This window comes from Oratosquilla oratoria, chromosome 6 (assembly GCF_046742065.1).
Source record: "Oratosquilla oratoria isolate Oo_2021 chromosome 6, ASM4674206v1, whole genome shotgun sequence".
NCBI classification, from domain to species: Eukaryota; Metazoa; Arthropoda; class Malacostraca; order Stomatopoda; family Squillidae; genus Oratosquilla; species Oratosquilla oratoria.
Genome location: NC_134782.1, coordinates 74,790,379 through 74,818,089, shown reverse-complemented (window position 1 = coordinate 74,818,089; position 27,711 = coordinate 74,790,379). Strand labels below are relative to the sequence as shown.

At 37.0% G+C, this 27,711-nt stretch overlaps 1 protein-coding gene across 3 annotated transcripts in view; it reads left to right on the top strand.

Annotated features, from left to right (window-relative positions):
- The window catches only part of LOC143026634 (progestin and adipoQ receptor family member 3), a 67,549-nt gene extending 42,539 nt beyond the window's left edge, over nt 1-25,010 (top strand). For all 3 annotated transcript variants that reach the window (XM_076187358.1, XM_076187359.1, XM_076187360.1), the window contains 5 exons: nt 22,156-22,308; nt 22,686-22,765; nt 24,184-24,307; nt 24,633-24,723; nt 24,876-25,010. In XM_076187358.1, the coding sequence (XP_076043473.1) occupies nt 22,156-22,308; nt 22,686-22,765; nt 24,184-24,307; nt 24,633-24,723; nt 24,876-25,003 (576 nt within the window). In that variant the 3' untranslated portion in view covers nt 25,004-25,010. The remainder of the gene's footprint in view (nt 1-22,155; nt 22,309-22,685; nt 22,766-24,183; nt 24,308-24,632; nt 24,724-24,875) is intronic.
- The last annotated feature ends 2,701 nt before the right edge of the window (nt 25,011-27,711 follow it).

The following is a 27,711-nucleotide window of genomic DNA, read 5'->3' as shown; positions in this document are numbered from 1 at the left end:
TTATCCAAGATGGTCTGACTCATGCAGTGGTGGAGAAGGGTAGTCCAACATCTCTGTGTTATCGTGGTGGAGGCAGTGGGTATTGTGGGTGGTGGAGAATTTTCTCTGATGGAGATTTCCCTGTAGGTATTGGAGAATGCATCTCTATGTTGACGTGGTGGAGTAGCAGGCATGGTGGTGGTGGAGAAATGCCTCTGATGGAGATTTTCCATTGGGGCTGAAGAATACGTCTGGATGTTGACGTGGTGGAGCAGCGGGCATGGTGGTGGTGAAGAAAGCAGCTGAGAGGGATCGGTGTAGAACTAGAACCAGGGCTTCGTGTCGTGGTTGCGGGCACTGCAGCTATGAGGGGTTGCCTCATATGTAAGATGCTTCAGGGAAGATCGAAGCTGTCGTTAAATTGTTTGCTTTAGAGTGGCATGGGTTATGGGTGATGCAGCTAAGAGCAACGGTGCTTTTGGCTTATAAGTTGAATGCTGGAAAATGCTTCGAAGTAATTAGTGTTGCACTGCTGCTTCGATGTCCACAGTTGTAGAAGCTAGTGTGTAGCTTCGAATCCCTCTGATGGTCACCAGAATGTAGGTGTAAGTTTTGTAGTTGTAGTGTTTGAGTTGCCCATCAGAATGTAGGTTGTAGATTTGTAGTCTTTGTAGTCATAGTGCTTGAGCTGCCCATCAGAATGTAGAATTTAGATTTGTAGTCACGTATTCCACTACTGCCCACCAGAATGTAGAATGTGTGTTCTCTGCATTTGAATTGGTGGTGAAGAAAACTCAGGCCGAGTTCTTGGTTTTAATGCTCCACTTGAGGATTGGTTCTGTTCTAACTACTACATACATGGCAAGCCATCAGGAAAGCTCAGAGGGTTGCCAGATACATATTAACTTATATACAAGATTGCCAATTCATGAAAGTATGTTGTTGCCATATGAGGGATCCTGAGAAGTTGGGTCATTTCGGTTGAGGCATCAGCCAATCGGTTGCAGGTGGCTGACCTGAGAGACACAGCTGGCCTTTTGTTCAAGATAGAGGCTTGACCTGAGATGCCAAGAATCTTTTGTTGTCAAAAGGGGCATAGTCAAGAAAGGTCAGTTAGCTTGGTCCCGAAGTCCTTAGGGAGAGCTTGTTTCATTGTTGGAATCACATATTGTAGCATATTGTGCGTGCGCATGCATGCATGCCACTATTGAAGGGAGACCCAGCTATGAAGATGCGCAAGTCATCGAAGTGTTGCATATGTTGACCATAACAAACTGTTATTGCAAAAAAAACAAAAAACAAAAAAAAAGACAATGTTGACCTTGATTAATCACAAATCGCCTTAAATTTTCAGCAGTCTGATTGAGATTATCCAATTTGTTTGGTGGGGATTAGTCCAATTCGATTATCCAATTCGCAAATGTAAATCCAATTAATCGGATAGTCAGATAATCAGACTTCTGAATTGGACCGTCCATCTGTATTTTACCTAGTTGTATTATATTTACCTAGTTGTATTTACCTAGTTGTATTTTGCGGGAAGGGGAGCTATGCTCGTGATGTCCCGCCTTTGTATCTTGCAGTGTCTAGTTTGTTTTTAAACTCATGAATGGTTTTTGCGCATACTATTCCATTGTCCAGTTTGTTCCAAGTGTCCAAAACTCTATGAGGAAAACTGTTTTTCTTCAGTTCTCTTCTATAGCTATGTTTTTTTATTTTCTTTCCATGTCCTCTTGTGTTTCTTTTGTCCCAGTTAAGTAAGCTCTCACTATCGAGTACCTCTGTGCCTTTCATGATTCTGTAGATGGTCAATAGGTCACCTCTCTCTCTTCTTTGCTCCAGTGTCGGTAACTCCAGTTTAGCCAATCTCTCTTCGTATGATAGGTTTGCAAGTGCAGGTGCCATTTTTGTAGCTGCTCTTTGGATTCTTTCTATTTTCTTTATATTCTTTTTGGTACTGGGGGACCACAATGTCGCCGCATACTCTAATCTAGGCCTTATCAATGTAACCAATATTTTTTTCATCATGTCTTCGTCCAAGTATGTAAACGCCACTTTTATTGATCTTAGCAAGTTGTAAGTCTCCCCGACAATTTTGTTAATCTGTATATCATAATCTGTATATCATGGGAAGGGAGCTATGCTCACAGTGACCCATCTTTGTATCTTTCAGCATCTAGTTTATTTTTAAATTCTTGTATGGTTTTTGCATATACTATTGTTTCAACCAATTTGTTCCAGACATCCACTACTCTGTGTGGGAAACTTTTTTTTTTTTTTTTTCAGATCTCTTCTATAACTATCCTTTTTGAGCTTCTTTGCATGTCCTCTTGTTTTTCTGTTATCCCACTTTAATCAGTCTTCTCTGTCAAGGACTTCTATACCTTGATTCTGTAAATGGCCAGTAGATCTCCTCTTTCTCCTCTTTGGTTGGTAGTTCCAGTTTGGACAATCTTTGCTCATATGTCAATTTTGAAAGTGTTGGTGCCATCTTTGTCATTGCTCTTTGGATTCTAATTTATTTATATTCTTTTTTGTACTGGATGTCCATAGTGTTGCAGCATACTCCAATCTTGGTCTTATCAGTGTGACTAATATTTTCTTTACCATTACCTCGTCCAAGTATTAGTCAGGAATAAAACTTAGATTAAGACTCCAGTCATAATAGTTAACCTCTTCACTCCGGGGCACATCGCACGTCTGGCAGCATTAGCTGCCCGACGTGCGATGTTGCGTCATAATAATCGCATTATGAAAAATAAAGGCAGTGCTCAATTGTTCGTTATCTTTCACCCGTGAATTTTGATAACCATAGAAAATATGATGAAGCCAGTTTAGAGAGAATGGAGGTTACGTAGGTACGACTACAATAAATATAATCAAGACGCCGACGTCGGCATCACTTGCTCCTCATGACGCCTACGTAGGCGTCACCATATGGAAGTGGTTAAAGGCCACCTTTATTGATTTTAGTAAAACTGTAGGTTTCTCTGACTATTTTGTTAATATGCTTGTCTGATGACATGTCTTTGTTAATAATTACTCCTAGGTCCTTTTCAGAGCTAACTTTTTTACTTCCTTTGCATCAATATTATATTGCCCCAGTATTCTATTTTTACTTTTTCCAGACTCCATTATACTACATTTCTTGATGTTGAAGTTCACTTCCCACTTTTGGCTCCATTCCCAGAATTTGTCCAGGTCTCTCTGTAGTGATTCACAGTCTTTTTCTATATTTACTCTCTTTAGTAGTTTTGTGTCATCTGCAAAGAAGTTCATATAACAGTCTACATCTTCATCCATGTCATTTATATATATGGCAAACATTATCGAAGCTAATACAGAACATTGTGGGACTCCACTTATCATTTCTTCCCAGGTTGAGTTCTTGTCTCTAAATACCACCCTCATTTTTCTCCCATTCAAGAAATCTTTCGTCTATTTTAATAACTTTCCTTGTACACCTGTTGTTTTGAGTTTTCTTGGTAGCTTTTTGTGTGGTACTTTATCAAAAGCCTTTTGTAAATCTAGGAAAGCTTAATCAGTCCATCTGTCCTTTTCTTGCATTATGTTTATTAGTCTCGAATAAAAACAGATCAAGTTAGTGGCACATGATCTTCCTTGTCCAAAGCCAAATTGTTTTGGATTCAATATATTATATTCTTCCAGATGTTTGATCTATCTACTTTTGATAACTTTTTCATTTCACATATTTTTGCTATTGTACTTGTAAGGGAGACTGGTCTATAGTTTGTTGGGTTGTCCTTACCTCCCCCTTTATATATTGGTACAATATTTGTATTTTTCCAATCTTGTGGTACCTTTCCTTCTTTGGGTGAGCAATCTATTATCTTATACATTTTGTATGTTAGTTCATCTATACATTCTTTTAGTATCCAATTTGCAATTTCATCCGGACTGTGTGATTTTCTGACATCAATTTTTATTATTTGGTCCCTTATTTCTTTGTGTCACAATTATTTCTTTCATTGGGGGGATCATTCTATCTGTCCTTCATCCCAAATATGTGTATTTTCAATTGTGAATACAGATTTAAGATGTTTGTTCATAATTTCAGCAATTTCTACATCTATATATTCCTCATTCCTTCGTAGTTTCACTATTTCTTGCTTATCTTTTAATTTACCATTTACATACCTGTAGAATAATTTAGGTTATTCCTTGTGTATTAAATGGTCATATCCAGTAGTATATTTCCCCAAAGGTCCTCTCCACCTTTCACTGTCATTTCTTCCCAATATATTTCTTTAGAGTTAATGTCACCCATAATTGCTATGTTTCCTCCTTTCAGTAATTCATTTAATGCATGCTTTTTGTCTTCCAACATTTTGAAATGGTCACTCTGTCCAAGAATATATTTTTGGGGGCACATATATCACTACAAATTTTCTACTTTTCATGTCACTGTTTTCAACTTTTATCATAATTCCACATTATTATTTCCTTCTGTTATCTTTGTCACATTTAAGCCTTTCTTAGTCAAAAACATGATTCCTCCACCCTGTTTCTCCTTTCTATTTTTATCCAATGATTATATAAACCTCCTTTTTGTTTGTATCTTCATTTTTCATTCTTTCATTTTCACTTTTGACTTTGTTTAGTTCCTTTTTTAGATCAAAATCTCTATTGGTTTCAGCATTTTTTTTTTTCAACTGGTTCACTTCTCTATACATTGCCCTGTTTTCAGCTTTCAGATCTATAATTGCATTTATTAATTCTGTAATCTCCTGTATTCAGCTTTCAGATCTATAATTTCATTTATTAATTCTGTAATCTCCTGATTTTTTAGGATATTTTTATACCTTGATTCTCTTTCCAATTCTAAACTTCTACGTAGTATTCGACTTTCTTTTACAAACCCTGAAAATGCAATATTTTCATACCTTTGATTCAATTCTCAACGTTTCCATGTTGCAACTTCTATTTGGGATGACAACGGTGATTCAACCCTACTTACATCCAGTCTTCTGTTCACTAGTTCACGATATTTTTGTCCTTCATCATTTTCCATTTTATGTATTGATCACTAAATGAAATTACTCTATTTTATCATTTCGGTCACTATAAACAAAGCTCCCTATCCTGAAATACAAAACTAGGTGTTTCCTCCAAACTTATCAAAAAAGCACTGTGCTACAGAGCTCGTTATAGACATTCCTTCCAGCCTGTGGTTCATTTGTGTATTTTACCTAGTTGTATTTTGCGGGAAGGGGAGCTATGCTCGTGATGTCCCGCCATTGTATCTCGCAGTGTCTAGTTTGTTTTTAAACTCATGAATGGTTTTTGCGCATACTATTTCATTATCCAGTTTGTTCCAAGTGTCCAAAACTCTATGTGGAAAACTGTTTTTCTTCAGTTCTCTTCTATAGCTATGTTTTTTTATTTTCTTTCCATGTCCTCTTGTGTTTCTTTTGTCCCAGTTAAGTAAGTTCTCTCTATCAAGTATCTCTGTGCCTTTCATGATTCTGTAGATGGTCAGTAGGTCACCTCTCTCTCTTCTTTGCTCCAGTGTCGGTAACTCCAGTTTAGCCAATCTTTCCTCGTATGATAGGTTTGCAAGTGCAGGTGCCATTTTTGTAGCTGCTCTTTGGATTCTTTCTATTTTCTTTATATTCTTTTTGGTACTGGGGGACCACAATGTCGCCGCATACTCTAATCTAGGCCTTATCAATGTAACCAATATTTTTTTTATCATGTCTTCGTCCAAGTATGTAAATGCCACTTTTATTGATCTTAGCAAGTTGTAAGTCTCCCCAACAATTTTGTTAATCTGTATATCATAGGACAAGTCGTTCGTGATAATTACACCCAAATCTTTTTCGGATCCTACTTTCTTTACTTCCTTGGTTCCAATTGTATATTTTCCTGATATTCTGTGTGTGTATTTACCTAGTTGTATTTACCTAGTTGTATTTTACGGGAAGGGGAGCTATGCTCGTGGGGTCCCGTCTTCATTTCTCATTTTATCTAAACAATTTTTAAATTCATGTATTGTTTTTGCACACACCACTTTCTCATCTAACTTGTTCCAACTGTCTATTACTCTGTGAGGAAAGCTGTTCTTTTTCAAATCTCTTCTATAGCTGTCTTTTTTTATTTTCTTTCCGTGTCCTCTTGTATTTCTGTCATCCCATTTTATCAGATTCTCTCTATCAGTAATTTCTATGCCTTTCATGATTCTGTAAATAGCTATCAAATCTCCTCTCTCTCTTCTTTGCTCTAGTGTCTGTAGTTCAAGTTTTTGTAGTCTCTCTTCATATGATAGTTTTGAGAGTGTTGGTGCCAGTTTTGTAATTGCTCTTTGTATTCTTTCAAGTTTTTTTATACATTTTTTTGTACTTGGTGACCATATCGTTGCTGCATATTCTAATCTTGGTCTTATCAGGGTGATTAGGATTTTCCTCACCATTTCTTCATCCAGGTATGTAAATGCCACTTTAATTGTTCTTATTAAATTATAAGTTTCTCCAAAAATCTTATTTATATGTTTCTCAGGTGACATATTATTCATAACAATGACTCCCAGGTCCTTCTCATTTTCTACTTTTTTTATTCCTTCTTCTCCCAAATTATATGATCCTGTTATTCTGTTTTTGCTTTTTCCAAATTCCATTATACTACACTTTTTTGTATTGAACTCCATCTCCCACTTCCTACTCCATTCTTGTACTTTATTTAGATCTCTCTGTAGTGATTCACAATCTTCTTCAGTTTTCACTCTTTTCAGTAGTTTTGCATCGTCTGCAAAGAAGCTCATATAGCTTTCAATTCCTTCATCCATATCATTAATATATATAGCAAACATTATTGGGGCCAGAACTGTTCCCTGCGGGACACCGCTTATTACTTCATTCCATTTTGAGTGCTGGTTTCTTATCACTACTCTCATTTTTCTTTCTTGCAAAAAGTCTTCCATCCAATTTAGTAATTTACCTTGTATTCCTCCTTCAGATTCTAGTTTCTTAAGCAACTTCTTATGTGGTACTTTGTCAAAAGCTTTTTTTAGGTCTAGAAATGCACAATCAGCCCATCCATCTCTTGTATTATATCTATTAGCCTTGAATAGAAACATATTAAATTGGTGACGCATGATCGTCCTTGTCTGAATCCAAATTGCCTTGGATTTAGTACGTTGTTTTTTTCCAAGTATTTTACCCATCTATTTTTGATAATTCTTTCACAAATTTTTGCTATTGTACTTGTTAGAGAGACTGGTCTATAGTTGGTAGGTTCTTCTTTATTTCCTCCTTTATATATAGGTACTATATTTGCTTTTTTCCAATCTTCTGGAACTTTTCCTTCTTTCAAGGAACTGCTTATTATGCTATGTATTTTGTCTGCCAGTTCATTCCTGCATTCTTTCAGAATCCAGTTTGCTATTTCATCTGGTCCATGCGATTTTCTGACATCAAGATTACTCAAGTGTATCAATATTTCATTCTTTGATACTTCTATTTCCTCTATAGGGGGGACTTTCTCTTTCCATTCAATCTCTTCAGGTTGTATGTTCTCCCTTGTAAACACTGATTTAAAATGTTTGTTCATAATTTCCGCCATTTCCATTTCCTCAGTGTATTCAACTCCCCCTTGTCTTAATTTCTCCAAGTCCTGTTTGTTTTTCAGTTTATTGTTTACAAATCTGTAGAATAGTTTTGGTTGATCTTTACATTTTTCTATGACGTCTTTTTCATATTTTCTCTTTTCCTCTCTGCACGTTTGTACATATTCATTTCTATAACCGGTATATATTTTCCATTTTTCAGGTCTTCTGTCTTTTTTCCATCTGGTCCAGGCTTTGTCTCTTTTGTCTTTTAACTCCCTACAACTTTTGTTGTACCAGCATTTTACATATTCTTTTTCTTGTTTTTGTCTTGGGACATACTTTTCCACTCCTTGTTTGTAAATTTTTGTCAAAATATTCCATTTCTTTTCCACTGATGTTTCTTCTTTGTATATTTCTTCCCAGTTTTCTTGTTGGAAGAATTCTCTTATTTTATCAAAGTTTGTTTTTTCATACATCATTCTTCCTTTTCTATATTGTTCATTTCTTTTCATATATTTTTCTTCATTAAGTTCCAGTTCAATCAATATGTGGTCACTTTTACCTATTGGTGTTTTATATTCAATCTTGTCCACTATTCTAGGTTCAGATGTAATTAATAAGTCTAGTCTCGATGGTTCTTCATTTCTATACCTAGTGTTCTCCTGTATCCATTGTGTCATTGTGTGGTCAATAATCATCTCAAGTAGAGCGTTTCCCCATGAGTCGTCTCCACCCTTCACTGTCATTTCTTCCCAGCAGATTTCTTTGCAATTAAAGTCGCCCATCATAACTATTCTTCCTCCATCTTCCATTATTTTATTTAATGTTATCTTTGTGTCCTCTAACATACTTTTATGTTCACTCTCCTCCCATGAGGCTGTTTTTGGAGGCACATAATTTATCACAAATTTTCTGCTCTTCTTATCTCTGTCTTCCACTTCTATCATAATCATCTCTACTGTATTCTTTCCATATATGACACCTTTCACGTTTATATCCTTCTTAGTCAGGAACATAACTCCACCCCCTTGCTTTTTCTCTCTGTTTCTAATCCAATAATTGTATGCATCATGTCCTACACTGTTGGGTGGTAGTGGGCCTTTTAATTTTGTTTCTACAATTCCCATTATGTCCGGTTCTTTTTCCTTCAAATAATCATTCAGCTCATTCAATCCTGTTATTAATCCATCTATATTTGTGTAAGACACTCTTAGTTTTCTGCCACTTCCATTGTGTTCTCTGTTTCCCTTATGTTTTTCTTTTGTATGTCGAACTTCCTTAGTTTCATGTTCACTACTCTCCAATAGAATCTCTCTTTCTCTGACTCCGTTCTGTTCTCGTTTTTTGCCTTAGCTTCCAGTCTTTTCTGCTTTTCTTCCTCTCTTTCCTCTTTATTCATTTCCCTTTTTATCCATATCTTTTTATATTGTTCACATGTTGCTAGTTTCCCTGTTTTGGATAAGATATTCTCTGCCGTTGTTTGTGACTTGAATTTAATCTTAATTGGTCTGGTCTTGTCTGTGCTATACTTTCCGAGTCTAAATTTCTCTTCGATTTGTTTCATAATTTCTGGTTCATCTTCCTGAACTGATTCTAGTAATTGGCTTACTTTTTCATTTTCCTCTTTGATTCTTGTGGTTCTATCTGTGTTGTGTTTCTCTTCCATTCCTAATATAATTATACATTTCTTCTTGTCTGCTAAATCTCTTACTATATTCTCCTTTTGTCTCATCACTTTAATAACTGAGTCTTCAGTATGTTCTTTCAATTGCTGTTTGACTATGTCAGTGAATGAAACCTTATTTCCTTCTTGGGTTGTTTTCCAATTCTTAGTTTCTTTAGCTATTGTCTCTCTGTTTTCTTTACTATTCTTCAATTCCTCATTCTCCACCTTTACTTCTCTTAACTGTCTTTTTAGGTCTTCTATTTCATCAGTTAAGTTTTTATTCGCCTTTTCTAGTTCTTCCAATCTTTCAACCCTTTGTAAAATGGTGTTCATATGACCTAACCTACTCTCCAAGTCCTCGATCACCTTATCAACCTTCTCCTCTAGTCTTGTCAGTCGGGGGGGGTTTGTGTCCCCCCCACCCTCTTTAAATCCCTTGAAAATATTCTCATCACTTTCTACTGTATTGCTCTTATCTATACTTCTAATCTTTACATTTTTATTAGACATTTCGTCGTCGTCGGGAGGCCTTTTGTTTACCTTTCGCCTGTCTGCCTGGGCCAAGTCTACTCCTTCCTCATTTCCTTCCATTTCCCTCAGTAATCCCTCCCCCTTTCCTCTTTCCCTACTTTCCTACTACTCCACGAGCAATTTCCCCCCCACCCTGTAAAAACAATAGGCACTTCTCTTTGCGTTGGGATCCACAAACTTCAATTTTCTTCAGAACGTCTTCTAAGCCGTCCATTCGTTGAAGTGTATTTACCTAGTTGTATTTACCTAGTTGTATTTTACGGGAAGGGGAGCTATGCTCGTGGGGTCCCGTCTTCATATCTCATTTTATCTAAACTATTTTTAAATTCATGTATTGTTTTTGCACACACCACTTTCTCATCTAACTTGTTCCAACTGTCTATTGCTCTGTGAGGAAAGCTGTTCTTTTTAAAATCTCTTCTATAGCTGTCTTTTTTTTATTTTCTTTCCGTGTCCTCTTGTATTTCTGTCATCCCATTTTATCAGATTCTATCAGTAATTTCTATGCCTTTCATGATTCTGTAAATAGCTATCAAATCTCCTCTCTCTCTTCTTTGCTCTAGTGTCTGTAGTTTAAGTTTTTGTAGTCTCTCTTCATATGATAGTTTTGAGAGTGTTGGTGCCAGTTTTGTAATTGCTCTTTGTATTCTTTCAAGTTTTTTTATACATTTTTTTGTACTTGGTGACCATATCGTTGCTGCATATTCCAATCTTGGTCTTATCAGGGTGATTAGGATTTTCCTCACCATTTCTTCATCCAGGTATGTAAATGCCACTTTGATTGTTCTTATTAAATTATAAGTTTCTCCAAAAATCTTATTTATATGTTTCTCAGGTGACATATTATTCATAACAATGACTCCCAGGTCCTTCTCATTTTCTACTTTTTTTATTCCTTCTTTTCCCAAATTATATGATCCTGTTATTCTGTTTTTGCTTTTTCCAAATTCCATTATACTACACTTTTTTGTATTGAACTCCATCTCCCACTTCCTACTCCATTCTTGTACTTTATTTAGATCTCTCTGTAGTGATTCACAATCTTCTTCAGTTTTCACTCTTTTCAGTAATTTTGCATCATCTGCAAAGAAGCTCATATAGCTTTCAATTCCTTCATCCATATCATTAATATATATAGCAAACATTATTGGGGCCAGAACTGTTCCCTGCGGGACACCGCTTATTACTTCATTCCATTTTGAGTGCTGATCTCTTATCACTACTCTCATTTTTCTTTCTTGCAAAAAGTCTTCCATCCAATTTAGCAATTTACCTTGTATTCCTCCTTCATATTCTAATTTCTTAAGCAACTTCTTATGTGGTACTTTGTCAAAAGCTTTTTTTAGGTCTAGAAATGCACAATCAGCCCATCCATCTCTTTCTTGTATTATATCTATTAGCCTTGAATAGAAACATATTAAATTGGTGACGCATGATCGTCCTTGTCTGAATCCAAATTGCCTTGGATTTAGTACGTTGTTTTTTTCCAAGTATTTTACCCATCTACTTTTGATAATTCTTTCACATATTTTTGCTATTGTACTTGTTAGAGAGACTGGTCTATAGTTGGTAGGTTCTTCTTTATTTCCTCCTTTATATATAGGTACTATATTTGCTTTTTTCCAATCTTCTGGAACTTTTCCTTCTTTTAAGGAACTGCTTATTATGCTCTGTATTTTGTCTGCCAGTTCATTCCTGCATTCTTTCAGAATCCAGTTTGCTATTTCATCTGGCCCATGCGATTTTCTGACATCAAAATTACCCAAGTGTGTCAATATTTCATTCTTTGTTACTTCTATTTCTTCCATAGGGGGGACTTTTTCCTTCCACTCAATCTCTTCAGGTTGTATATTTTCCCTTGTAAACACTGATTTAAAATGTTTGTTCATAATTTCTGCCATTTCCATTTCCTCAGTGTATTCAACTCCTCCTTGTCTTAATTTCTCTAAGTCTTGTTTGTTTTTCAGTTTATTGTTTACAAATCTGTAGAATAGTTTTGGTTGATCTTTACACTTTTCTATAACATCTTTTTCATATTTTCTTTTTTCCTCTCTGCACTTTAGTACATATTCATTTCTATAACCAGTATATATTTTCCATTTTTCAGGTCTTCTGTCTTTTTTCCATCTGTTCCAGGCTTTGTCTCTTTTGTCCTTTAACTCCCTACAACTTTTGTTGTACCAGCATTTTACATATTCTTTTTCTTGTTTTTGTCTTGGGACATACTTTTCCACTCCTTTTTTGTAAATTTTTGTCAAAATATTCCATTTCTCTTCCACTGTTGTTTCTTCTTTGTATATTTCTTCCCAGTTTTCTTGTTGGAAGAATTCTCTTATTTTATCAAAGTTTGTTTTTTCATACATCATTCTTCCTTTTCTATATTGTTCATTTCTTTTCATATATTTTTCTTCATTAAGTTCCAGTTCAATCAATATGTGGTCACTTTTACCTATTGGTGTTTTATATTCAATCTTGTCCACTATTCTAGGTTCAGATGTAATTATTAAGTCTAGCCTCGATGGTTCTTCTTCATTTCTATACCTAGTGTTCTCTTGTATCCATTGTGTCATTGAATGGTCAGTAATCATCTCAAGTAGAGCATTTCCCCATGAGTCATCACCACTCTTTACTGTCATTTCTTCCCAGCAGATTTCTTTGCAATTAAAGTCGCCCATCATAACTATTCTTCCTCCGTCTTCCATTATTTTAGTTAATGCTATCTTTGTGTCCTCTAACATACTTTTATGTTCACTCTCCTCCCATGAGGCTGTTTTCGGAGGCACATAATTGATCACAAATTTTCTGCTCTTCTTATCTCGGTCTTCCACTTCTATCATAATCATCTCTACTGTATTCTTTCCATATATGACACCTTTCACGTTTATATCCTTCTTAGTCAGGAACATAACTCCACCCCCTTGTTTTTTCTCTCTGTTTCTAATCCAATAATTGTATGTATCATGTCCTACACTGTTGGGTGGTAGTGGGCCTTTTAATTTTGTTTCTACAATTCCCATTATGTCCGGTTCTTTTTCTTTCAAATAATCATTCAGTTCATTCAATCCTGTTATCAATCCATCTATATTTGTGTAAGACACTCTTAGTTTTCTGCCACTTCCATTGTATTCTCTGTTTCCCTTATGTTTTTCTTTAGTATGTCGAACTGCTTTATTTTCATGTTCACTACTCTCCAATAGAATCTCTCTTTCTCTGACTCCGTTCTTTCCTCGTTTTTTGCCTTAGCTTCAATTCTTTTCTGCTTTTCTGCCTCTCTTTCCTCCTTATTCATTTCTCTTTTTATCCATACCTTTTTATATTGATCATTTGTTGCTAGTTTCCCTGTCTTGGATAGAATTTTCTCTGCTGTTGTTTGTGACCTGAATTTAATCTTAATTGGTCTGGTCTTATCTGTACTATATTTTCCGAGTCTGAATTTTTCCTCAATTTCCTTTATAATTTCTGGGTCATCTTCCTGGACTAATTTTAATAAACTGCTTACTCTTTCATTTTCCTCCTTGATTCTTGCGGTTCTATCTGGGTTATGTTTCTCTTCCATTCCTAATATAATTATACATTTCTTTTTGTCAGCTAATTCTCTTACTATATTCTCCTTCTGTCTCATCACTTTAATAACTGAGTCTTCATTATGTTCTTTCAATTGCTGTTTGACTATGTCAGTGAATGAAACCTTATTCCCTTCTTGAGTTATTCTCCAATTTTTAGCTTCTGTAGCTATTTTCTCTCTGTTTTCATTACTATTCTTCTTCAATTACTCATTCTCCTCCTTTACATTTCCTAACTGTCTTTTTAGGTCCTCTATTTCTTCAGTTAAGTTTCTGTTAGCCTTCTCTAGTTGTTCCAACCTTTCAATTCTTTGGAAAATGGAGTCTACGTTACCTAACTTACGCTCCAAGTCCTCGATCACCTTATCAACTCTCTCCTCTAGTCTTATCAGTCGGGGGGGGGGGGGGTTGTGTCCCCCCCACCCTCTTTAAATCCCTGGAACATATTCTCGTCACTTTCTTCTGTATTGCTCCTCTCTATACTTCTAATCTTTACATTTTTATTTGCCATTTCGTCATCACTGAGCTGGTCCGGTGGTCGTTTCATGTTGACCTTACGCCCGTCTGCCTGGGCCAAGTCCTCCACATCCTCATTTCCTTCCATTTCCCCAGCAATCCCTCCCCCTCTCCTCTTTCCTTACTTTCCCACTACCTCACGAGCAATTTCCCCCCCCCCCTGCAAATACAAAAAGGCACTTCTCTTTGCGTTGGTATCCACAATCTGCACTTTTCTTCAGAGCGTTCGTCAAGCCGTCCGTTCGTTGAAAGTGTGTGTGTGTGTGTGCCTGTGTGTGTGTGTGTGTATATATATATATATATAGTATATACTCATGGATTTCTCTATTCATGTGTATTTAGAATATGCAATTTTGGAATAACACGAGGTAAAAAATCTAGTCATTTTTTCATATTACACAGATTATTTAGGATACAATGTCAAAAAAATAAAGTTGTGCACCTGGTTTAAATAAGTGATGCAGCCACCAGGTGTTCCCCATATGTACCACCAACACTGTCCCTTCACGTGGTGCTTAAAGCTCATTGTTACCTGCACACTGCTAGTATTAATGTCTCTTCACTCTCCTCTCTCAGTGGCTTACTACAGTTTTTTTACTATGGCTTCCAAGTACCCTTTGACTTCTGTAGCAAGTGGCAGTACATTGAAGAGATCTAGGAAGACCTTGACCCTAGAGCAAAAGCTCATGGAGAAGGCAGTAGCATCAGAAGAACAACCTCAGCGAACCCTGACAGCCACAAACTTGTCCCAATGTATGGACTTGAGGCAAGCAATGAAATTCATAGAAAATTATCCAAATGTGGAGAGAAGCATTCATTTACCAGAGGAGTGATGAGCAAAATGGCCTGCTATGAAGTGTTGCTGAAGGAAAAGCAATAAAAAAAGAAACAACAATCTGTAACAGCATTCTTGTGTGAGCATGAGACAGAGGTGGAGTCAGAGGCAGGATGGTTCAGTGAGCATGAGGCAGAGCTACCCAGTGACATATAATATGAAGCTATGTAATGGTGCAGCTTAATATAAACATGTACAAGTAAGCAATAGTAAAACTTAACTTCTTCTTTATAAGTTTGATATCCCACAACTTGTATATCTTTCAACTTAATGTCAGCTGAATGCAATACTCCAGACTTTATATGTAGAGTACAGTTTAGAACAGTAATCATGTTCACTTTATGCAATTTTTACATTACGCGATCCCTTCAGGAATATATCCCTCACATAGATCAAGAAATCCCTGTGTGTGTGTTTTATATATATATATATATGTGTATATATATATATATATATATATATATATAGTGAAAGTTACAAACCTCAGGCATCAGATTTCCAGTATTGCAACTTTGCCCAGGCCTTTCCATAGATTTATCTAGGAAGAAATGCTAGATTTATGTCTTGGTTGTATTTGTGTATTCACCTAATTGTAGTGTAAAGGAAAGGAGCAATGCTCATGGGGTCCTGCCTCTTTTTCTTCATCTGTTATCTCTAGTTTTAAATTTGTCCATGGTTTTAGCTTGGGTTGTCTCATCTTCAGGGATATTCCTGTTGATGCATCCATACAGAAAACTTAGTTTTTTGACATACACTCTTCCCACATTTAACAAATGAGTTATGTTCCTGGAAATTTGTTCATTAACCACTTCAGTACAAATAAAATTCTCGTACACAGAATCAGCTGCTGCATGTACAATGCATTACACTATTCGCATTATAAAATATAAAGTCACTTCTTCATTCCCTCATGCAAAAATGGAGATGGGGAGAAATCCCATCAGGCTGTGTATATGTGTGTGTGTGTGTGTATATATATATATATATATATATATATATATATATATATATATATTTTTTTTTTTTTTTTTTTTTTTTTTTTTTTTTTTTTTTTTGCAGAGCATCATGTAGGCAGTGAGAGCACTCCTGACTCTTTTCAAATTTTAGTCTGCATTCACAGTTTGGATATTATTCACAATATCATGGATTGCACTGTTGAATTTGGAGATAGCATCATCTAAAATCTTCCTTATTAAGTGTAGCTGTGGTTCTGGTTCATCCTCTGCAGCTGCCCCCGCTTGTGCTCTGACTTGTTCAATGGCCATTAAATCTTCATTACTGTAATCCAATATTTGAGTGTTGCCATGCAAAACACAAATTGCCACATAGCTGCTGGGCATACACTAGAACTTGTTAGTTATTTTATTGAGTGTATTCATAAATTAATTTTGTTTGTTGATTGTAGGTACTTTTTCATATTTAATACTTATACCAAAGGCTTTTTCCCCCTTACAAGGGAGGTAGCCAAAAAACAAAGGCATAAAAGCCATCCCACCTATTCCATCCTCAACATACTCCACTCCCCTCCACCCTCTTCCCTCCCTCATATCTTGGCATATCCTGGATGACAGGTCATCCCTGCATCTTGCCCACTGCCCTGGGTCAGAAGCTGTGTCACAAGACACTGCACATCCACAGCAAGGGCGCTTCATCAAATCAGTGACCCCCCCCCCTGTCCCTACATGCAAAAAAGGAAAAGACAGGGAGAGAATCCCTTCAGCCTGTATCAATTTATTTCTCATACATACTTCCTCAACTCCCATCCCCAAACTACTCCCCCTCATGCATCACAGCATCATCCATACACAACCATTCTCCATTCACCCCTATCTTCTGTCCTCTCCCATCCTTCCTCAACAGATATTCCCCTTTCCCAATGCCCATTTTACCCCATCTATCCATCTCACCCTTTGTCACCCCCTCATTTTCACTCCTTCCACATCTGCCTTCCACACCTCTTCTACTAGTCTTTCTTCACTCATTCTTTCCATGAATCCAAACCATCCCAATACTCTTTCATCAACCCTATCATCGAACTCCCTTTCCACCCCTGTTCTCCTCACCTCCTCATTTCTCACTCTATCCAGCCTAGTAACCCCTATCATACTTCTCAGGCACCTCATCTCAAACACATTCAAACTCCTCTCTTCCTCTTTTATGTTGCATGTTGTCATCACAATCGCTCCTTTATACAATCTCCTCATAGCATCCATTCCCAAATATCTATTTCTCATTACACTTTTTAATCCCCTGAGGCATTTACTTGCTTCTTTCAATCTACATTTTGCCTCCATCTCCACTCCTACCTTTCCCGCTACATTCGCACCCAAGTATCTAAAACTATCCACTTCCTCCAGTCTCTTTCCCTTTATACTCACCTCCAGTCTGCTGCCACTTTCTCCCCTTGTACAATTCATTTCCTTACTTTTACCCACATGTATCTTCAACTTCCTTCTTTCACACACCTTCCCAAACTCTGTCACTAACTTCCTCAAACCCTCCTCTGATCCTGCTACAAGTGCAGTGTCATCAGCAAACAACAAATGGTTTACCTCACACTTTTCTCATTTTCTTTAACCATCACCAATCCCTGCCCTTGCATCTACCTCTCGCACCACCTCATCCATGAGGAGGCGTCAGATAACAATGATAATTACGATATTACTTACCTCGACTTTAGCAAAGCACTCAATAAGGTGCCACACCAGAGACTACTAAATAAAATCAAAGCCCATGACATAGGAGGAAAAGTGCTACAATGGATTAGAGCTTGGATTAGTAACAGAAAACAGCAGGTCACCATAAATGGAGCAAAATCTAGGTAGGGCAGTGTTACTAGTGGGGTCCCCCAGGGCTTGGTTTTGGGTCCCTTGTTGTTCATTGTGTACATAAATGACTTAGACGATGGGATAAATAGTGATGTTAGTAAGTTTGCAGACGACACTAAAATAGGATGCCTAATTAGGTCAGGAGACGACACAGAGATTCTGCAGGATGATCTTAACAAATTGTTCACGTGGTCGGTGAAATGGCAAATGAACTTCAATATCTCTAAGTGTAGCATGTTAAACGTAGGGCTACACAACCCTGAAAATAGATACAACTTAGATAATACGCTTTTAGAGAAAACTGAGGTGAGACTTGGGAGTTCTGGTGAGTCCGGACCTTAAAACCAGGAAATAGTGCATTAGCACCAGGATTAAAGCTAACAGAGCATTAGGTTTCATTGCTAGGACGGTAATGAATAAAAGTGCAGAGGTAACTATTAAACTCTATCTAGCGATAGTTAGACCCATCGTTGACTATGCGGTACAGTTTTGGTCTCCATCCTACAGAATGGACATCAATTCACTAGAATCAGTACAGAGAAGAATGACCAAAATGATACATGGACTTAGAAATTTGCCTTATGAAGAGAGGCTTAGGCACCTTAACTTACACTCTCTGGAAAGACGCAGAGAATGGGGTGATCGAATAGAGGTGATCAAGTGGATCAAAAGCTTTAACAAGGGTGAAGCAAACAAGGTCATCATATTAAAACAACAGGGCAGGACTCGCAGTAATGGTTATAAACTGGACAAATTTAGATTTAAAAAGGAAATAGGCAAGAATTGGTTTACTAATAGGGTGTTCGACGAATGGAATAAACTCAGTAACCATGTAGTAAGCGCTGAAACTATCAGTTGTTTTAAGAAACAATTAAACAACTGTGGATGGGGATGACAGGTGGTGATGGATATGGAGCTGCCTAGTGTAGGCCTTATGGCTTTTCCAGATCCATAAAAACCCAAAAAACATCCTTACCTTTTTGTACAGCTTCCTCACATATATGTCTTACCACAAAAATCTGATCTATGCAACCCCTACCTGTTCTAAACCCACACTGTTCCTCACCAATTACCCCCTCTGTTCCTCTCCTAATCCTCTCAATCAAGACCCTCCCATAAGCCTTCCCAACTACACTTAACAATGTGATTCCTCTGAAAATATTACATTCACACTTGTCCCCTTTTCCCTTGTAAAGTGGAACTATACAGGCACTCCTCCAGTCCTCCAGCATTCTTAAACAAAGATTAAATAATCTCACCAGCCAGTCGACCATCACTTTTTTTCAGAGATTCTTCATGACATCCATCCAATCCAAGTGCCTTACCTGCTCTCATCATCGCCTTCACTTCATCTTTCCTTATTTCTCCTCCATTTTCCTCATTCATCACGGTCATTTTCTTAGCACTTCCCACTGCAACTGCCTTTCCCTCCCTATCCTCCTTCACATTTAGCAACTCCCTAAAATACTCTGCCCATCTTCCTCTTACTTCCTTCTCTTCCATTATCATCTCTCCATCTGCACTGTTAACCTTTTCTTCTCTACTTGATTTGCCTCCTCTTCCTCTCTTAATTTCTTTCCAATTTTTTTTTATTACTTTCAAAGTTTTCTGTCATACTCGTACCCTGTTTCACATGTGCTCTCCTCTTTGCCTCCTTTATCTTCTGCTTTACTTCTCATTTCTTTATACCTCTCATATGATTCCCTCATCCTATTATGTAACCAAATTGTGAAAGCTCACTTCTTGTCTTCTACAACCTTCTTTGCTTCCTCAACTCCCCACTCACTACCCTTCCTTCTATTTATATTCAATACATATTTAGTATTTAATAATTCATATTTAATACATGTTCTTTCATATTTAATACCCCCGTCTGGGGCATTGGCTACATGTTATTGTGGAGTTAAAAGCTGCTAAGTAGCATGTAGCTGATACTTTAAGGTCTATATGGGGTGCCCCTATGGACCAGAGCCACACATAATTTTGTCTGTGGTAGAGGAAATCTCTGTTCGTAGAGAAATGATGATACTTTATTATACTGTAACTGTCCCTCCATTATGCTGCCCCCCTCCACTCTTGTTACTGTCCTATACCATTTCTCTGAATATAGATTTCTTTGCCTAAACCAGTGGTGGGGAATAAGAATACTGCCACCAAATCTTTCCATTTGAGTCATATGAAGCAACAAAAATGGGATGGGGATAGGACTAGGCAACCTCCCTGTAGCCCCAAAGGGGACATTCCTAAAAAAAAGTAAAGGCATAAGAGGGTCTAGAAGTTTTCCAACCTGTACCCTAAGGTTTGGGTCTTTTAATGTGCGTGGATGTGGTACAGATGAGAGTAAAAGTGAAGAGGTAGGCAGTATATTTGTGAGAAGAAAAAGGGATGTGTTGGTATTGAGTGAAACTAAGTTGAGAGGGAGGGGTGAGTTTGAGTTTGGGAATAGAGTTGGAAGGATCTCGGAAGTGAAGAGAGGATGAGGGAGAGAAAGGGTGGCTATACCAATAAGTGAAGAGATAGGTAAGTGTGTGGTGGAGTGGAAGTTTCTTCAAGGTTAATGTGGATGAATGTGAAACTGGGAAGGGAGATGTGGTTATTTGTAAGTGCATATGGTTCTGGTAGTGAGAAGAGTGTAGAGGAAAGGGAGGCTTTTTGTGTAGATTTTGCATAGAGGGCTTAGGGAGAAATGTCAATGTAGTGGTATTGGGAGAGCTTAATGATAGGGTAGGAAATAGATGGAGTGGTTGGTAAGTGTGGAGTTCCAGGAAAAAATTGTAGTGGAGAGATGATGGAGATGTGTCTAGAAAGAGAGTTGATGATAGCAAATACAGTGTTTAGGAAGAAAGTCAAGCATAAGTACACATGGGAGAGGGTGGTGGATGGAAGGGTGGTAGATAGAGTGTTAATGGACTATAGTGGTAACCAGGAGTATAGTAGGAAGAGTTAAGGATATACATGTTCTAAGGGGAGAGAGTGGGGGAATATCAGATAATTTTTTGGTGGAAGGTAAGTTGAGAGTGGAGGATAGATGGAGAAAGAGGAAAAGGACAGAAGGTAGGGAGGTGCTTAAAGTGAACTGTTTAAATGAGAAAGAAAAGGAGAAGGGGTACAAGAAGCTGAGAGAGGAGTGGGAGGGAGTGAAGGATAAAGTAGAACTAGGAGTGGAGGAGGAATAGGGATGGTTCAAGGAAGGAGTCATAAGGTGTGCAAAGATGGACGGGAGAAAATAGAAGGAAGGGTAGTGAGTCGTGGGATGAGGAAGCAAAGAAGATTTTAGAATAGAACAATTGAGCTTTCACATATTGGTTACAAAATAAGACATGGGAATCATATGAGAGGTACAATTTTTTTTTATCATTTTTTATGTGGTACTTTGTCGAAGGCTTTTTGTAAGTCTAAGAAAGCATAATCATCCCATCCATCCCTTTCTTGCATTATAACTATAAGTCTTGAGTCAAAAGTATTTACCTAGTTTTATCTTATAGGAAAGGGAGCTGTACTCGTGATGTCCCATCTTTGTATCTCTCCATATCTAGTTTGCTCTTAAATTTTTGTATTGTTTATGCACACACTGTTCCCTCATCTAATATGTTCCATACATCCACCACTGTAGGGAAAGCTGTTCTTTTTCAGATTTCTTCTATAATTGTCCTTTTTTAACTTCTTTCCATCTCCTCTTGTGTTTCTCTTATCCCAATTTAGTAAGTATTCTCTGTCAAGGACTTCCATGCCTTTCATAATTCTGTAAATGGTCAACAAGTCACCTTTTTCTCTTCTTTGTTCCAGTGTCAGCAACTTCAATTTTAACAATCTTTCTTCATATAAGAGTTTTGATAGTTCTGGGGCCATCTTTGTAGCTGCTCTATGGATTCTCTCAATCTTCTTAATATTCTTTTTTGTATTGGGTGACCTTAGTGTTGCTGCGTACTCCAATTTAGGCCTTATCAATGTGACTAGTTTTTTTTTTTTTCATCCAAGTAAGTAAAAGCCACTTTTATTGACCTTAGCAAATTGTAGGTTTTGCCAACAACTTTGTTTATATGTTTGTCAGGGGACATATCTTTTGTGATGATCACTCCCAGTTTAGGAAATAGGATAGAAATTAATAGAGAGAAATCCTGGGTTTGGTTTTGAAACTAAGTGTTAGCCACAGACCTTCAGATGAGGGTGAGAATGTTGACATATTTTGAAGGTGGATGGTAGGGAGATGATTTCCACCGATATCCATATTATTAGACCACCATGTACAGGTACAATCACAAGCAAAATCTTTTGACCCACACAGAATCTTCATGATACGGAATTCATGTTCTTTGACAATTTTTTCATTGACCTGTTTAAGAAAATTACCTAACTGTAATTTAAATACTGCATAGGGTAATGTATCACACACTTGAAAAAAAAATAATATTGGGTGTTGTGAGAACTATAGCATGGGTCAAAATCATGTCTATCCCTGTCATTGGCCCCTTTATGGTGTTATGACTTCATGATAATCGATCTATATACCAAAAAGTTTCATCCCCTTATAAGGGAGTTAGCCAGCCAAGACATGCACCCCCCCCCACCCATATTCATCTCTCCCATGCATCACCCATTTGTTTCCTGTTATGATGATAATTAGTCATTTTTATGGACCATATAGTTAATTTTACAATTTAATTGTTCTGCAGCTGTGTATGATACTCTCTTCATTATACCATACCTTCAATTGTTGCTCCAAAGAGTCAAATGATATCTGGTTGTCAAGAGATATATTTGGAATCGCTGCCTCATTTTTTGCCATCTTCCTCTCAGGAATTTACTATGGCTTTTGGTGTGATAAAGTAGGTATTATTTTATGTATATGAAATATAAAATTATTTGGAAATATGTCTAGATCTGTTTTGATTTGATATATTATTATTATATAAGAACTTTAGGTTAGAGCAGCGATTCCCAAACTATGGGTCACGACCCAAACATGGGTCGCGAAGTGTTCAAGAATGGGTTGCGAGACCTTGTTAGAAAAAAAATACTTTCAATCCAAAGCTTCCCTACACTTGGTTTTCAATAAAAGAAGACTTTCGAAATTGCTTTTTGATGCTTGGGTCGCCACATCTTCACCAGATCTGGATTTGGGTTGCGGCCAAAAAAAAGTTTGGGAACCACTGGGTTAGAGAGATAATGTCATGTTTATGAAATTGTCTTCTTTATTTTGCAGTATATAGTGTTAAGATATACATACAGCCTTTTTGTATGTGTTCTCTTTGCTGGTGCCATGGTGTTTCTCCTAACACCGAGGTAAGTTTGAATGAATGAGTATTTCCATAGTCTTAAGTAATATATGCATATGATATATATATATATATATATATTTCTAAATAGAAATGTAGTAGCACATTTGTAGATAACACACAGGAACCCACAGTCGGAGAAAGAATAAACTTCGAATAGAGAATAATCCTATATTTCGGCTATCAACTGTAGCCCTCTTCAGGAAAGTACATAAGATAGAGAACAGAGGGGACTTATAAACTGCAGTAAGAAGAGATGTGGACAGTTGACCTCACTCAGACGCGGGGCTAACTGGGGTGGCGGAGGAGGGAGGGGGTGAGGAGAGGGGAGGATGTAACGTCCGCACGAGCTTATTTATTGCTGCGCGTGAGATAATGTCAGGTGTCCACTGCCCTTTAGAAATATTAATATTAGGGCATTCCTCAATTAATGCTGATTCGACTATTTTCCTCCTGAAACCACAGTGGGACTTGAACACTAATCTGGCCTTACCCCAGTCGAAAGAATGATTCTTATTTTTAACATGAAGAAAAACAGCCGAATTTTCCTGCCCATACCTAATTGACCTTTTATGTTCTGCCAATCTAGTGTTCAAGTCTCTCCCGGTTTGACCCAAGTAAACCAAATCACAGTCTTTGCAGGGCAAACAATAAACACCAGGTGACTCAACTTCCTTCGGCTTTTGTTGAACGTTCACAATTTGCTTACGTACGGTGTTAGGATAGTGATAAGCAATAGTGAGACGTTCACGAGGAAACAATTTAGTAGAAGAACTGATGGTATTATTGAATGGAATCTTTAAAATGTCCTTAAAGGAGCGGTGAAAATTTGAGGGGACGGAAGTTTTAAAATGGTTGGCCCTAGCCTTACTGAGGGCTTGGTCCAGAAACCAAGGAGGATAAGCCAACTTCTCAAGTTGACATTTGATCACCTCAATCTCGTGGTCCAGAAATTGAGGACTGCAAATCCTGAAAGCCCTCAAAAAAAGGCCAGAGGCAACACTTTTTTTGACATTGTCAGGGTGATTGCTAAAAAAGTGGAGATAACACGCGCAGCAATAAATAAGCTCGTGCGGACGTTACATCCTCCCCTCTCCTCACCCCCTCCCTCCTCCGCCACCCCAGTTAGCCCCGCGTCTGAGTGAGGTCAACTGTCCACATCTCTTCTTACTGCAGTTTATAAGTCCCCTCTGTTCTCTATCTTATGTACTTTCCTGAAGAGGGCTACAGTTGATAGCCGAAATATAGGATTATTCTCTATTCGAAGTTTATTCTTTCTCCGACTGTGGGTTCCTGTGTGTTATATATATATATGTATATATATATATATATTTTTTTTTTTTTTTTTTTTTTTTTTTTTTTTTTCAGTTTTGCATATGAGCTTCTATTGATTTGAAATAATTTAATAATTTTTTCACTCGTCAGACTGATGAGTGAGGAGTGGGAGTGGACCCGCAATTTGTTGTTTGTCTCATGGTCTGCTTCAGGAGTTGTACCCACGATTCACTGGACTATACTTCATGGTGGATTTGGAACAGATATTGTTATGGCAAGTACTATTACCCATTGTTACATTTTTTTCTTGCTTTTCTTGTTTACTTAATATCCTTTTTTTATTTCTTTCTTTTGATTTCTTTTTCTTTTGATTGATTTCTTTTCTTTAATTTTTATTTTTATTTTTTGTTTCTTACTTTTTTCACAACTAGAAGTGTTCAGTTTTGATACCAAGAGCTTTATAAAAAAAATAATTATCATTGAGAGAGAAATTAACAAAATATTGAAAAAATATATGTATTTATTGTGGATAAAACAGTTGAAAGAGCCTCTACATATAAGTATTCTACAACATAATAGCTTTATCTCCCTGGTTGCAGACCTTTTTCCCACGGATTGTAGCAATGTATGCTATATCTTTGATGGCGTTTCTTGTGTATCTCTTCAAATTTCCAGAAAAGTTTTGGCCAGGTAAGTAAATTTATTTTTTATTATTCTCTCTCTCTCTCTCTCTCTCTCTCTCTCTCTCTTTTTATGCTATCATTTATTGATGAATTGATGAATACTTTTAGGAAAATTTATGATTTTTCACACCATATTCTTCATTTCATGAAATGTTTCAGGTCGATTTGATTATATTGGCGCCTCACACCAGCTGTGGCATCTTATAATCGTCGCAGCTCTCTTACATTGGCATCAAACTGGACTTACATATGCAGAGTTCAGACTTGTTCATGGATGTAATTATTAAGATAAAGGTCGCTCATACCTACAGATTAATTTTAGACATCTCATGTCTAACGATTCATTAGCATTTAAGTTCCAAGAAGAGCACATCATGGTCTTCTGAAATATTACATTAATATTGATATCAAGTGAAGATGTGCTGAAGAACTTTTACAAAAACAAAACAAATTCTGTTAGTTTGTTTAAAGTTGTATTTATTTATTTATGATCTTAGTATTATTAAGTTTTTCTGTATTGAAGAGTACTTATTGTTTTTATCATGGCTAATGCTAGGTGATGTTATTTAGCTATTTGATATCCCTTTAGTAGGTTTCAAAGTTAATTATATGTTCATTAACCATATACATACCAGTGGGGTATCTATTGTTTTTTCTTGTCCAATTGATTTCAGATTATTTTATTCAGTTCTGTGGGACGCAAGGAACAATGACAGGTACCAACATGTGGTGGCCCTACAAAATGGATAGCAATGCTGCTCATTTTCAAAACCTGTCAATTCCTTCACCTCCATCAGGAGGTGCACATCTGAGTGGCTGACACCTGTTCTTTGAACTAGGCCCAAAATCATTTTCTATCAACTGTATTTCTTACATTTTTTCACACATGGAGAGCTGACAACCAGCAACAACTCCTCTCTTCTTACCACTTCAACTGGTGACATAGAAACAGTCCCAAACTAATACAACACAGACAATGATCCAAAGTTTCTTCCCAGAGAGATATGTAGGAGGACCTGAGGACCATTTCTAGTGACCGTGGGGCTGTGGGTTTTCCACTTGAAGCTGAAGGCCATAATTGATTAATTAATTAATTGTGGCACCCATTTAGTAGTGAAGAGGTTTCATAATTTTGACCAAGAAATAAAAATCAGATTTCAATTTAGGATATGTGGTCAAAAGAAATGGTTTAAATAACCACTCTGGATTTTAACATTATTGGTGTAATGGTTCATGTAGGCATTTATACACAAGTTAAAGAAAAAGCAGATAAGGAATTATTTATTTGAAAAGATTAATAGATAGGTGAGACACAGAAAAATGAGTTGTCACAATCACATTCTACATATAAGTCAATCAAAGACTATAAACAAAATTATTATAGAAACCTAATTATCAGAAATAAGGAACATTTTCCTTCTTTACATTTAAGCTCATATAGGTTTGCTATACATAATCCTATTGGATCATGCTAAACATCACTGTTCACCATGCACTTCAGTTCCATTGCCTTGAGTCCTTTATATGGGCTTATTAGTTGAAGTGTTCATTTGTTTTCCTCACATGTCAGCATTGATGTCTTCAATTAAATCAAGAATTACTAGCCATAACCAAAAAACTACCTAAGTTGTGTGCAGCAGCCTGAGTCTTTCATAAGTGTAGGTTCTTCATTACTACACTTAGTCTTTTGGACGTGCTGTACTGTATGTGTAGGTATCAGATTGCTCATGATTCTGTTACATGTACTTCACTTTACACATGATTGGTCTGTGGAGCGAAGTGAATTGCTGTGAAAACAGAAATGGCTCAAATAACAATAGAATGATGAATAAGAGTCGCTGGATATCAAATGATACCAACGTCAATGCCTCAATCTAGACATTCAGTGTAATAGAGTAAGAAGACACTTAAAGGATTGTGATATTTAGCTGTTGTTTTAGCAATATTGAGACATTCATTGATAGATTTCTTATGGAAATTTTGTGAAACATAAGCAAAGGTAGGACAGGGCAGGAACCATGATCATGGATATTTGTAATTCTCATTTCCAAGGTTGACAAGTACCTGGAACTACTTCTAGAACTCATGGTTGCAACATTACCAGATTTTGCGTCATGTGACTGCCAAACACTGTAACTCAATTTTTATTGTTATAGGCTGGTCCTCAATAAATAAGGAATGAGATCAGAGAACTTAGAGATTATGATGGACTGACTCCTATTAGTATCTTTTGTTCTCATATTACTCCTTGTTCTTTGTATTTTTAAGTTAAGTTTTGTACAGTGTTATAATTTTTATTGGTTGATTATGTATATATATATATAATATATATATATGTATGTATATATGTATATATATATACATACATATATATATATATATATGTATATATACACAGTCAGCGTGGATCATATTACATGCTCAGGAAATATATGTGAAAATTTTCAATCAAAATATTTTAAAGATTGCAAGAAATAATTAAACACTTATGCCGTCACTACTACTTCCCATTGGGGAAGCCCTTGGCCATGATGATCTGCTGGAGCCTCTTGGGGATAGAATCGGCCTAATTCTGACATTGGGAAGCAGGAATTTCCTCCCACACCTTCCGGATGGCTATCCCAAGCTTGGGAATTGTAGACGTGTCCTCCTGATGAAGGCATGCCTTTGTGATACCCCATAATTTTTCACCGAGGGAAATATCGGGTGACTGACCAGGCCAATCCTCTATGTAGTCAACCTCACTATAACTGACCCACTTTTTGGCTGCCCTTGAGATGTGACAAGGGGCGCCGTCCTGCTGAAGGATCTCGCACCCGGTTTTTGCAAAACACCCCTAAATTCTCCTGCAGAGGGTCAAGATAGTGCTCAGAGTTGACAATCTGACCCTTAGGGAGTATTACAAGGTTCCTCAAACCACCATAGCCAAGAGCACCCCACACCATAAGATAGGGCGGGTGCTTAACGCTCATCACCATCAAGCATGGGTCACATG